Source organism: Crinia signifera, chromosome 5, assembly GCF_055691185.1.
Source record: "Crinia signifera chromosome 5, ASM5569118v1, whole genome shotgun sequence".
Taxonomy (NCBI): domain Eukaryota; kingdom Metazoa; phylum Chordata; class Amphibia; order Anura; family Myobatrachidae; genus Crinia; species Crinia signifera.
In genome coordinates this window covers 2,474,415-2,488,322 of record NC_139221.1, presented here as the reverse complement: position 1 = coordinate 2,488,322, position 13,908 = coordinate 2,474,415, and the positions used below count along the sequence as shown (strand labels likewise).

At 50.2% G+C, this 13,908-nt stretch overlaps 1 protein-coding gene across 10 annotated transcripts in view; it reads left to right on the top strand.

The window, feature by feature from the left end:
- LOC146079846 (uncharacterized) overlaps positions 1-13,908 on the top strand; it is a 214,461-nt gene that overhangs the window by 194,281 nt on the left and 6,272 nt on the right. For 9 of the 10 annotated variants that reach the window (XM_083186496.1, XM_083186491.1, XM_083186499.1 and 6 more), the window contains one exon: positions 4,102-12,401. The exons of the other annotated variant lie outside the window; for it this stretch is intronic. In XM_083186496.1, coding sequence (XP_083042622.1) covers positions 4,102-4,397 — 296 coding nt within the window. In that variant the 3' untranslated portion in view covers positions 4,398-12,401. Of the gene's footprint in view, positions 1-4,101; positions 12,402-13,908 lie in introns of those variants that run through there. 10 annotated transcript variants of the gene reach the window in all.

Below are 13,908 nucleotides of genomic sequence, written 5' to 3'. Positions count from 1 at the left end.
CATCCCCAGGGATTCCAGGACATAATTCTTTGGTGGGGATGTCCACTTGTAGATCTTATGGCCTCCCTTCTAAACAAGAAACTTTTGTGTTACTGCTTTCGGACGAGAGACCCACAAGCAGTAGTGGTGGATGCCCTGGCGGCCCCATGGCCTTAAAGATTTGTATACCTTTTTCCTCCAATACCGTTGATCCTGAGAATTCTGAAGAGAATAAAACGGGAGAGGGTTCAAGTGATATTAATTTCTCCGGATTGGCCACGCAGGGTGTGGTATGCGGACCTCCTAAGTCTACAGACAGAAGATCCCTGGCTTCTTCCAATGCAAAATGATTTCCTACTCTCCTCTCCCCTCTCCTAACCCCCCCCCCCCCCCACCACCTCCCATGCTGGCTCTCCACGCTGGTTCTCCTACAGGACGTTGGTGCCGCAAATGGCTGCCTAGGATCTGTGCATTCAGCCATATGTAACCCCCTGCGTCCACTGTGTTTCCCCTGTGTGATAACTGTACTGTCTCTGCTATAACTGCGGTGTCTTTGCTCATACTGTTACCTACCAGACTGCTGAAGTGACCAGTGGCACCATGGATGGCTGCCTAGGTGCTGTGCAGCTTGGCGGGTATATGTTCTCTGTGTGCCATATACTGTCCCGGCTCATATTGTCACCTACCGGTCTGCTGAAGTGACCAGTGGTGCCGCTGATGGCTGCCAAGGTGCTGGGCTGCTCGGCGGGCATGTGTTCCCAGCATGTAACGTCTCAATGTAACATATGTAATGCCTTCCCCCTTCATCCCTGCCTGATGCTGCACTGTATATCCACAGAAAATTCCTAGTGTGCGCAAGCACACATGGCCAATAAAGTTGATTCGATTCTATTATATTCTATACAACAAGGCCATTTGTTTATCAGGTCTTACGGTGCTTCCATTTAACGGCATGGAGGTTGAGAGAGAAATTCTATCCAGAACGGGTATTTCCAGTACGGTTATACCTACGATGCTCCTGTGGAGCCTTGGGACCTTACTCTTGTGTTAAATTTTTTACAATATGGTTTGAACCTTTGAAGTTCGCTGAAGTATCTGATGTGGAAAACTGTCTCCCTGTTGGCTTTGGCCTAGGCTCGTAGGGTGTCTGAATTGGGGGCTCTATCTTGTAAGAGTCCTTAAATCATCTTTCATGTTAATGGGACGGATCTCCGTACGCGCCCGACATTTTTGCCAAAGGTTTCTACATTTCATATTACGTGGTTGGAAACAAACATGTTTGTCAAATTTCACAGGTTTGATACCTTGGCAACTGAGGACCTACAGTTTGGCTCTTCGGTTTTACAGTACTCTCAGCAACTTCCCACCCATTCTGAAACCTTTGGGACTTCCCCACTGTTCTCATACTTTCCCAGTATATCCTATGGATGTAAGAGAAAATAGGATTTTAAATACCTATTGGTAAATCTTTTTCTCCTAGTCCATAGGGTATACTGGGTGCCCTCCTCTGTTCTGAGACCCTTATCCTGTGTGTAGTTGCTGTTCTGATTCAGAATCATTTTGATTCCTTGTTTCATTCAGACAACTTGTGAAAATGTTTTCCTGTTATACTGTTGTTATTTGTTCCATGTTTTCTCTGTATTTTAGATTCTTTTCCCTTTGTATGTTTCCTTCGGCCACAGTTTCCTAAACTGTCTGTGGGAAGGGGAAGAGCCAAAACACAGGGAATTGACGTTTAGTGCACCGCCTACTCGGTCCCCCGTCTATACCCCACTGTTCTCATACCTTCCCAGTATTCCCTATAGACTACGAGAAAATGATTTACCTTTTTTTTTTTTTAAATATAACAGATTTTGATATAGTACTCAAGGATCTTGCTTTTAAAAATATAAAATAGTATTATAATAGTCTCTAATAGTCTTGAATCTTATTTTCTAGAATATACTGTACGTGTATTTGATTTGATTATTTTAAAACATAATATTCTTGGATCTAATACTCTAATAGTCTTGGATTTAGTACTCTAATATCTAATAGTTATGGATCTAATACTGTAATAGTCTTGGATCTAGTACTACAGTATATTATCTAATAGTCTTGGATCTAGTACTCTAATGTCTAATAGTCTTGGATTTAGTACTCTCATAACTAATAGTTATGGATCTAGTACTCTAATATCTAATAGTCTTGGATTTAGTACTCTCATAACTAATAGTTATGGATCTAATACTCTAATATCTAATAGTCTTGGATTTTGTACTCTCATATCTAATAGTCTTGGATATAGTACTCTAATATTTAATAGTCTTGGATCTAGTACTCTAATATCTAATAGTCTTGGATTTAGTACTCTCATAACTAATAGTTATGGATCTAATACTCTAATATCTAATAGTCTTGGATTTTGTACTCTCATATCTAATAGTCTTGGATATAGTACTCCCATTCCCCTACAGAATCATCTTCAAACACCTCACACTCACATACAGGGCCATCTCTAATTCCATTGCTCCATATATCTCTAACCTCATCTCCATTCATACACCCTCCCGCCCTCTACGGTCGGCTGACGACTGTCGTCTCTCCTCCATCCTGATCACTGCTTCCCATGCTTGAGTACAGGACTTTGCCAGTGCCGCACCCCTTCAGTGGAACGCTCTCCCTCTCTCCATTAGACTCTCCCCGACCTTGCAAAGCTTCAAACGGGCACTGAAAACTCACCTATTCATCAAAGCGTACCCTTCCACTGCATAAACCAGATGGTTCTCCGACCCCTTGCCTGTTTACATCCTGCTATCTAACCACCACCCACTCGCTTGTACCTCTTGTAATCTGTCTGTCTCCCCTTCCTACTAGATTGTAAGCTCCTCCGAGCAGGGCCCTCTTCCCTCCTGTTGTCAAAGCCCACTTCTCTTCACATTTCACTCACAGCTCTCCTTTACTCCAACACTCAGTGACCATCTTCATACTCATCCCCATCATTGGCCTCAAGCCTCTAGTTGTATGTTAATTGGGTCCTCACTACTTACATTTAAGCTGTAATGTGTATTGAACTGTGGTGCTCTTTATTTGTACTGTATTTTTGTTATTTATTCAATGTAATGCCAAGTTTTGTTTCCCTGTATTGTTCCTTTGTACGGCGCTGCAAAACACTTGTGGCGCCTTATAAATAAAATTATAATAATAATATCTAATAGTCTTGGATGGGATCGGTATGATTTACCTACAATCAAAATCCCGACAGTCAAAATAACGAAAGCAATTGACCGACGGTCAAAATACCGACAAGGTTAAAATACTGGCATGGTCAAAATACCTACATTTAAAATATGGACAGGTTAAAAATTAGACACGTTTTTCATATTTTTTGGGAGTCTGTATATTGACATAGGTCGACATGAACCCTGTGCTTCGGGCACACTATTATATTCCCCCTCCATGTCCACTGGGACGGTAAAGTAAGTACAAGTCGGTATTTTGACCTTGTCGGGATTTTGATTGTAGGTAAACTGACCGCATAACCCTTGGATATAGTACTAGGATCTAATAGTATTTCATATAGTAAACATGTACTGAAGCTTCACTCCCAGTATTCAGCAAAAAGTCAGAGGGAAATGTAAAAATATAATTTCACCTCGTTTCCATAACTTCAGAAGTGAAATAAACTTTTTGTAGTTTTGTCTAATTATCCCAATGTGAAGTGGAAGAAGGCTTTCTGTATGTTTTGTATCATGCCTACGTCATCTTAGGTTATAGAGTCTGGGTCTAGCAGTTGTGGACCTTGGGTTCTAGGATAAAGTAAAGTTAATATTTACCCGGCTTGACTCTTATGTTGTGGGATCTCACAGTCTAGTGTCTGGTAGTTTGTTTGGGTCTCCTATGTAGTTGTTTTGTGGAATCCAGGAGTCCTAAATCATGGACCAAGTATCCAGTAATCTAGGAGCAAGCAGTCTTGTATATACTGTATAATATCCTAGAATCTAGCAGTGTTCTAGGTCCAGAAGGTTATACCCCATGAACGTGTCTGGATGTTTGGATGAAGACTAGAGCCATTATAAAGGGTCTCCTATGTGTATTTGGCGAGTGTGGGATTCACCCTTTTCATATAACTTTCCTACACAGGGAGGAGATGGAGACACCGAGCTCTTCGTCCATTGCCTGAGCCTGAAGAAGCAAAGAACAAGGAAGGCGACCAGAAATCAGAGCAGACAAAACTGGACCTGGAGATCTTACCGAATCAGAAGCCCAGAGTTTCCCATCTACACTTGGGACATGCAAAGTTTAGGAACTCCTTCTCTATGGCGCGCCTAAAGCGGAAACGTCACCTGGCGCTCCACATCCTACGCATTGAGAGATTACTGCGGCGAGCTGCTTCTCCAGAGGGCAGGTATCAGTGTGGACAAGAGTTACTGCACTGATCTCCGGCCGTCAGGGACATAGAACGGCTCCACCATCATATTTACATGACAGAAGAGTCTTTCAGTCTAGGCTGACTTTGGCCACTTATTGTTGGGACGTGTATGACGTAGCTCAGAGAACCGTATCTGCTGCTCATCCCATTTGTCTTCCATTTTAAATTGTGAATATTAACAGCAGCTCTTAGTATGTCAGGAGCCCAGTGTGATCATCTTTCCGGGTGCAGTGACCTGTCCACATTTGTTATTGAGAACAGGGGCTTTATCTAGCAGTTGATCAGGTCACTGCCCCAGTCACATGCAGCCCTGTCCTCACTGACACATCCCTCATCTCCTGATATACTCTGTGCTGCTGGGGATCCTGCTCCTCCCACTATATAACTCTCAGTCTGTGGCTTCCTGCTGCCTCCATTCCCCTCCTCACATCATGTCACTGCCCCTGTCACATGCAGCCCTGTCCTCAACGACACACTTCTCATCTCCTGGTATACTCTGTGCTGCTGGGGGACCCTGCTCCTCCCACTATATAACTCTGTCTGTGGCTTCCTGCTGCCTCCATTCCCCTCCTCACATCATGTCACTGCCCCTGTCACATGCAGCCCTGTCCTCACTGACACATCCCTCATCTCCTGATATACTCTGTGCTGCTGGGTATCTGCTCCTCCCACTATATAACTCTCAGTCTGTGGCTTCCTGCTGCTCCCATTCCCCTCCTCACATCATGTCACTGCCCCTGTCACATGCAGCCCTGTCCTCACTGACACATCTCTCATCTCCTGATATACTCTGTGCTGCTGGGGACCCTGCTCCTCCCACTATATAACTCTCAGTCTGTGGCTTCCTGCTGCCCCCATTACCCTCCTCACATCATGTCTCTGCCCAAGTCACATGCAGCCCTGTCCTCACTGACACATCACTCATCTCCTGATATACTCTGTGCTGCTGGGGATCCTGCTCCTCCCACTATATAACTCTCAGTCTGCGGCTTCCTGCTGCCTCCATTCCCCTCCTCACATCATGTCACTGCCCCTGTCACATGCAGCACTGTCCTCACTGACACATCCCTCATCTCCTGATATACTCTGTGCTGCTGAGAACCCTGCTCCTCCCACTATATAACTCTCAGTCTGTGGCTTCCTGCTGCCTCCATTCCCCTCGTCACATCATGTCACTGCCCCTGTCACATGCAGCCCTGTCCTCACTGACAAATCACTTATCTCCTGATATACTCTGTGCTGCTGGGGACCCTGCTCCTCCCACTATATAACTCTCAGTCTGTGGCTTCCTGCTGCCTCCATTCCCCTCACATCATGTCACTGCCCCTGTAACATGCAGCCCTGTCCTCACTGACACATCCCTCATCTCCTGATATACTCTGTGCTGCTGGGGACCCTGCTCCTCCCACTATATAACTCTCAGTATGTGGCTTCCTGCTGCCCCCATTCCCCTCCTCACATCATGTCACTGCCCCTGTCACATGCAGCCCTGTCCTCACTGACACATCTCTCATCTCCTGATATACTCTGTGCTGCTGGGGACCCTGCTCCTCCCACTATATAACTCTCAGTCTGTGGCTTCCTGCTGCCCCCATTACCCTCCTCACATCATGTCTCTGCCCAAGTCACATGCAGCCCTGTCCTCACTGACACATCACTCATCTCCTGATATACTCTGTGCTGCTGGGGATCCTGCTCCTCCCACTATATAACTCTCAGTCTGTGGCTTCCTGCTGCCCCCATTACCCTCCTCACATCATATTACTGCCCCTGTCACATGCATCCCTGTCCTCACTGACACATCCCTCATCTCCTGATATACTCTGTGCTGCTGAGAACCCTGCTCCTCCCACTATATAACTCTCAGTCTGTGGCTTCCTGCTGCCTCCATTCCCCTCGTCACATCATGTCACTGCCCCTGTCACATGCAGCCCTGTCCTCACTGACAAATCACTTATCTCCTGATATACTCTGTGCTGCTGGGGACCCTGCTCCTCCCACTATATAACTTTCAGTCTATGGCTTCCTGCTGCCTCCATTCCCCTCCTCACATCATGTCACTGCCCCTATCACATGCAGCCCTGTCCTCACTGACACATCACTCATCTCCTGATATACTCTGTGCTGCTGGGGACCAGGCTCCTCCCACTATATAACTCTGTCTGTGGCTTCCTGCTGCCCCCATTCCCCTCCTCACATCATGTCACTGCCCCTGTCACATGCAGCCCTGTCCTCACTGACACATCCCTCATCTCCTGGTATACTCTGTGCTGCTGGGGACCCTGCTCCTCCAACTATATAACTCTCAGTCTGCGGCTTCCTGCTGCCTCCATTCCCCTCCTCACATCATGTCACTGCCCCTGTCACATGCAGCACTGTCCTCACTGACAAATCATTTATCTCCTGATATACTCTGTGCTGCTGGGGACCCTGCTCCTCCCACTATATAACTCTCAGTCTGTGGCTTCCTGCTGCCTCCATTCCCCTCCTCACATCATGTCACTGCCCCTGTCACATGCAGCCCTGTCCTCACTGACACATCCCTCATCTCCTGGTATACTCTGTGCTGCTGGGGACCCTGCTCCTCCCACTATATAACTCTCAGTCTGCGGCTTCCTGCTGCCTCCATTCCCCTCCTCACATCATGTCACTGCCCCTGTCACATGCAGCACTGTCCTCACTGACACATCCCTCATCTCCTGATATACTCTGTGCTGCTGGGAACCCTGCTCCTCCCACTATATAACTCTCAGTCTGTGGCTTCCTGCTGCCCCCATTACCCTCCTAACATCATGTCACTGCCCCTGTCACATGCAGCCCTGTCCTCACAGACACATCACTCATCTCCTGATATACTCTGTGCTGCTGGGGACCCTGCTCCTCCCACTATATAACTCTCAGTCTGTGGCTTCCTGCTGCCTCCATTCCCCTCCTCACATCATGTCACTGCCCCTGTCACATGCAGCACTGTCCTCACTGACACATCCCTCATCTCCTGATATACTCTGTGCTGCTGGGTATCTGCTCCTCCCACTATATAACTCTCAGTCTGTGGCTTCCTAATGCCTCCATTCCCCTCCTCACATCATGTCACTGCCCCTGTCACATGCATCCCTGTCCTCACTGACACATCACTCATCTCCTGATATACTCTGTGCTGCTGGGGACCCTGCTCCTCCCACTATATAACTCTCAGTCTGTGGCTTCCTGCTGCCTCCATTCCCCTCCTCACATCATGTCACTGCCCCTGTCACATGCACCACTGTCCTCACTGACACATCCCTCATCTCCTGATATACTCTGTGCTGCTGGGTATCTGCTCCTCCCACTATATAACTCTCAGTCTGTGGCTTCCTGCTGCCCCCATTACCCTCCTAACATCATGTCACTGCCCCTGTCACATGCAGCCCTGTCCTCACAGACACATCACTCATCTCCTGATATACTCTGTGTTGCTGGGGACCCTGCTCCTCCCACTATATAACTCTCAGTCTGTGGCTTCCTGCTGCCTCCATTCCCCTCCTCACATCATGTCACTGCCCCTGTCACATGCAGCACTGTCCTCACTGACACATCCCTCATCTCCTGATATACTCTGTGCTGCTGGGTATCTGCTCCTCCCACTATATAACTCTCAGTCTGTGGCTTCCTGCTGCCCCCATTACCCTCCTCACATCATGTCACTGCCCCTGTCACATGCAGCCCTGTCCTCACTGACACATCCTCATCTCCTGATATACTCTGTGCTGCTGGAGACCCTGCTCCTCCCACTATATAACTCTCAGTCTGCGGCTTCCTGCTGCCTCCATTCCCCTCCTCACATCATGTCACTGCCCCTGTCACATGCAGCCCTGTCCTCACTTACACATCCCCTAATCTACTCTGTGCTGCTGGGGACCCTGCTCCTCCCACTATATAACTCTCAGTCTGTGGCTTCCTGCTGCCTCCATTCCCCTCCTCACATCATGTCACTGCCCCTGTCACATGCAGCACTGTCCTCACTGACACATCCCTCATCTCCTGATATACTCTGTGCTGCTGGGTATCTGCTCCTCCCACTATATAACTCTCAGTCTGTGGCTTCCTGCTGCCCCCATTACCCTCCTCACATCATGTCACTGCCCCTGTCACATGCAGCCCTGTCCTCACTGACACATCCTCATCTCCTGATATACTCTGTGCTGCTGGAGACCCTGCTCCTCCCACTATATAACTCTCAGTCTGCGGCTTCCTGCTGCCTCCATTCCCCTCCTCACATCATGTCACTGCCCCTGTCACATGCAGCCCTGTCCTCACTTACACATCCCCTAATCTACTCTGTGCTGCTGGGGACCCTGCTCCTCCCACTATATAACTCTCAGTCTGTGGCTTCCTGCTGCCTCCATTCCCCTCCTCACATCATGTCACTGCCCCTGTCACATGCAGCCCTGTCCTCACTTACACATCCCCTAATCTACTCTGTGCTGCTGGGGACCCTGCTCCTCCCACTATATAACTCTCAGTCTGTGGCTTCCTGCTGCCTCCATTCCCCTCCTCACATCATGTCACTGCCCCTGTCACATGCAGCCCTGTCCTCACTCACACATCCCTCATCTCCTGATATACTCTGTGCTGCTGGGGACCCTGCTCCTCCCACTATATAACTGTCAGTCTGTGACTTCCTGCTGCCCCCATTCCCCTCCTCACATCATGTCACTGCCCCTGTCACATGCAGCACTGTCCTCACTGACACATCCCTCATCTCCTGATATACTCTGTGCTGCTGGGTATCTGCTCCTCCCACTATATAACTCTCAGTCTGTGGCTTCCTGATGCCTCCATTCCCCTCCTCACATCATGTCACTGCCCCTGTCACATGCATCCCTGTCCTCACTGACACATCACTCATCTCCTGATATACTCTGTGCTGCTGGGGACCCTGCTCCTCCCACTATATAACTGTCAGTCTGTGGCTTCCTGCTGCCTCCATTCCCCTCCTCACATCATGGAGGTTATTCTGATCGGTGTGGCCAAACGTGCGTACGTTCACTATTAACGTACGCTAGCCGTACGCGGCCGTTGGGGTTAAGTCCACCCACAACTCAGCCGCATACGTACGGGCATAAACAACGTAGAAGGGGAGTGGCGTACAAATGAGCGTACGCCAACGTACACGGACGGGCCAGCCCTTACACTCCAACAACTGGCGTACAATTGAGCGTACACCACCGTTTACGGACGTCTCTCGTCCATCTTCCCACCGACTTCTTGCGGCTATCTGAGCGTACGCCAGCTTGCACGGACGGGTCCCTATTGATTTCAATAGAAAACTCAGCTTATGTCACCGCTCGTGAGAGTGAGCGTACGTCCGTGTACGCTGACATACCCTTCACATATATGGACCTGCAAATCTTGCCTTTCAACTATAATTATGAAAATTAATTAATTGATTGAATTAATTAATGTGCAAAATAGTGGGCATGGGCTTAAAACATTGCTGAAACATCCTTTGTAGGTGTTAGATGTGGTTTATGTTATTGTATCATAAATACAAAACCTATGTTTGTATTAGAGTGAACACGTTGACACATGTCGACTTGTGTAGATTGAGTGTGTTACTGCGTAAAGTCTATGAAAGCACGTAGTGAATGTGTCTAACTGTTTAACAAATAGCTACCTTAGCGTATATAAGCAGGTCTTAAAAAGATTCTTACCTTAAATTAAACAAACCTTTAAATGTAGAGAAGTGTAGAAAGATAAGCTTCCAATGTGTTTGCGTGCTGTGTGTGGCTTGCAGGTAGTGAAATCATGGTTTGGACTTAATAGACTGCAGCATTGCTTATTACATTCAGGTGTATGTGTTTGAGTAGTAATCAGCGTTAATTAGCAAACTCAGGCGCACGCTGGCATGCGGTATCTGTAGGGGTGGTTTGAGATGGTGGTTGGCGGCCGCCTGTTTTGTGTCCGAAATGAACGGTGCTTTAGTCGATCGTGCGGTAGTAGCACCGCTCATTTTTGGTGCACACCCCCGTGTACGCCCATGTTACGCCCAGTTTCCCTCATTATTTCGGCCGCTCCCCTCAACACGCCCCTATGCCGCCCCCAATACCCGTACACTCGCGTACAGGTTTTTTCGCACGTAGAGACCCGTCTGTAAGCGTTGGTGAGTGGTCGCGCCTGTGCATTAGCGAATGTACGCATGCGCAGATCATAAAAAATCCCGGGACGTACGCGTACGGCCCGGCCGCTCCAACCAGAATAAGGCCCCATGTCACTGCCCCTGTCACATGCAGCTCTGTCCTCACTGACACATCACTCCTCCTGATATACTCTGTGCTGCTGGGGACCCTGCTCCTCCCACTATATAACTCTCAGTCTGTGTCTTCCTGCTGCCCCCATTCCCCTCCTCACATCATGTCACTGCCCCTGTCACATGCAGCCCTGTCCTCACTGACACCTAACCCATCTCCTAATATACTCTGTGCTGCTGGGGACCCTGCTCCTCCCACTGTATAACTCTCAGTCTGTGGCTTCCTGCTGCCTCCATTCCCCTCCTCACATCATGTCACTGCCCCTGTCACATGCAGCCCTGTCCTCACTGACACATCACTCATCTCCTGATATACTCTGTGCTGCTGGGGACCCTGCTCCTCCCACTATATAACTCTCAGTCTGTGGCTTCCTGCTGCCCCCATTCCCCTCCTCACATCATGTCACTGCCCCTGTCACATGCAGCCCTGTCCTCACTGACACATCACTCATCTCCTGATATACTCTGTACTGCTGGGGACCCTGCTCCTCCCACTATATAACTCTCAGTCTGTGGCTTCCTGCTGCCCCCATTCCCCTCCTCACATCATGTCACTGCCCCTGTCACATGCAGCCCTGTCCTCACAGACACATCCCTCATCTCCTGATATACTCTGTGCTGCTGGCGATCCTGCTCCTTCCACTGTATAACTCTCAGTCTGTGGCTTCCTGCTGCCCCCATTCCCCTCCTCACATCATGTCACTGCCCCTGTCACATGCAGCCCTGTCCTCACAGACACATCACTCATCTCCTGATATACTCTGTGCTGCTGGGGACCCTGCTCCTCCCACTATATAACTCTCAGTCTGTGTCTTCCTGCTGCCCCCATTCCCCTCCTCACATCATGTCACTGCCCCTGTCACATGCAGCCCTGTCCTCACTGACACATCCCTCATCTCCTGATATACTCTGTGCTGCTGGGGACCCTGCTCCTCCCACTATATAACTCTCAGTCTGTGTCTTCCTGCTGCCCCCATTCCTCTCCTCACATCATGTCACTGCCCCTGTCACATGCAGCCCTGTCCTCACTGACACCTCACCCATCTCCTGATATACTCTGTGCTTCTGGGGACCCTGCTCCTCCCACTATATATCAGGAGTGATGTGTTGGCATGGGGCTATACTACCAATCTGCCCTTAGTAAATGTCACTGCTATATGACAGTATATCACTGAGGGATGAGCACTGCTGATGCCTCTGGTGTTAGTAATGCGCAGGTGTCATCAGGAAGGACACTTTCCCAGCTTCCCCCAGGAACATCGTTATGTACGCTGTGGCTTAAACAGTTTCTTCCACTTCTAATTTCTCAATCTAAACATGTATGTTGTAGCAGGACATCTAATGTCACCCCAACATCTGTTACTATTTCAGGGTACACAACCCGCATAGTCATAGGAGATTATTTTTTGGGCCCGGCTGGACCCCCGCCCCCTTCCTGCATAGGAAATATATATTTTTCTTTTCTACTTTCCAATATACGTATTTTATATGGAAAAGATGTTGGAAAGACAGGTATGTCTCTCTGATACCCCTTTCCCACTGCAGCTCTTAAATGGCAACTTGCCATTTTTTTAGCCTTTTTAAATGGGTAGAGCTGCAGTGGGAATGCTCCAGGTCGCTGTACCCTGCAGTGGGAATGCTCCAGGTCGCTGTACCCTGCAGTGGGAATGCTCCATGTCGCTGTACCCTGCAGTGGGAATGCCCCAGGTCGCTGTACCCTGCAGTGGGAATGCTCCAGGTCGCTGTACCCTGCAGTGGGAATGCCCCAGGTCGCTGTACCCTGCAGTGGGAATGCCCCAGGTCGCTGTACCCTGCAGTGGGAATGCTCCAGGTCGCTGTACCCTGCAGTGGGAATGCTCCAGGTCGCTGTACCCTGCAGTGGGAATGCTCCAGGTCGCTGTACCCTGCAGTGGGAATGCTCCAGGCCGCTGTACCCTGCAGTGGGAATGCTCCAGGTCGCTGTACCCTGCAGTGGGAATGCCCCAGGTCGCTGTACCCTGCAGTGGGAATGCCCCAGGTCGCTGTACCCTGCAGTGGGAATGCCCCAGGTCGCTGTACCCTGCAGTGGGAATGCCCCAGGTCGCTGTACCCTGCAGTGGGAATGCCCCAGGTCGCTGTACCCTGCAGTGGGAATGCCCCAGGTCGCTGTACCCTGCAGTGGGAATGCCCCAGGTCGCTGTACCCTGCAGTGGGAATGCCCCAGGTCGCTGTACCCTGCAGTGGGAATGCCCCAGGTCGCTGTACCCTGCAGTGGGAATGCCCCAGGTCGCTGTACCCTGCAGTGGGAATGCCCCAGGTCGCTGTACCCTGCAGTGGGAATGCCCCAGGTCGCTGTACCCTGCAGTGGGAATGCCCCAGGTCGCTGTACCCTGCAGTGGGAATGCCCCAGGTCGCTGTACCCTGCAGTGGGAATGCTCCAGGTCGCTGTACCCTGCAGTTGGAATGCTCCAGGTCGCTGTACCCTGCAGTGGGAATGCCCCAGGTCGCTGTACCCTGCAGTGGGAATGCCCCAGGTCGCTGTACCCTGCAGTGGGAATGCCCCAGGTCGCTGTACCCTGCAGTGGGAATGCCCCAGGTCGCTGTACCCTGCAGTGGGAATGCCCCAGGTCGCTGTACCCTGCAGTGGGAATGCTCCAGGTCGCTGTACCCTGCAGTGGGAATGCTCCAGGTCGCTGTACCCTGCAGTGGGAATGCTCCAGGTCGCTGTACCCTGCAGTGGGAATGCTCCAGGTCGCTGTACCCTGCAGTGGGAATGCTCCAGGTCGCTGTACCCTGCAGTGGGAATGCTCCAGGTCGCTGTACCCTGCAGTGGGAATGCTCCAGGTCGCTGTACCCTGCAGTGGGAATGCTCCAGGTCGCTGTACCCTGCAGTGGGAATGCTCCAGGTCGCTGTACCCTGCAGTTGGAATGCTCCAGGTCGCTGTACCCTGCAGTGGGAATGCTCCAGGTCGCTGTACCCTGCAGTGGGAATGCTCCAGGTCGCTGTACCCTGCAGTGGGAATGCTCCAGGTCGCTGTACCCTGCAGTGGGAATGCTCCAGGTCGCTGTACCCTGCAGTGGGAATGCTCCAGGTCGCTGTACCCTGCAATGGGAATGCTCCAGGTTGCTGTACCCTGCAATGGGAATGCTCCAGGTTGCTGTACCCTGCAGTGGGAATGCTCCAGGTCGCTGTACCCTGCAGTGGGAATGCTCCAGGTCGCTGTACCCTGCAGTGGGAATGCTCCAGGTC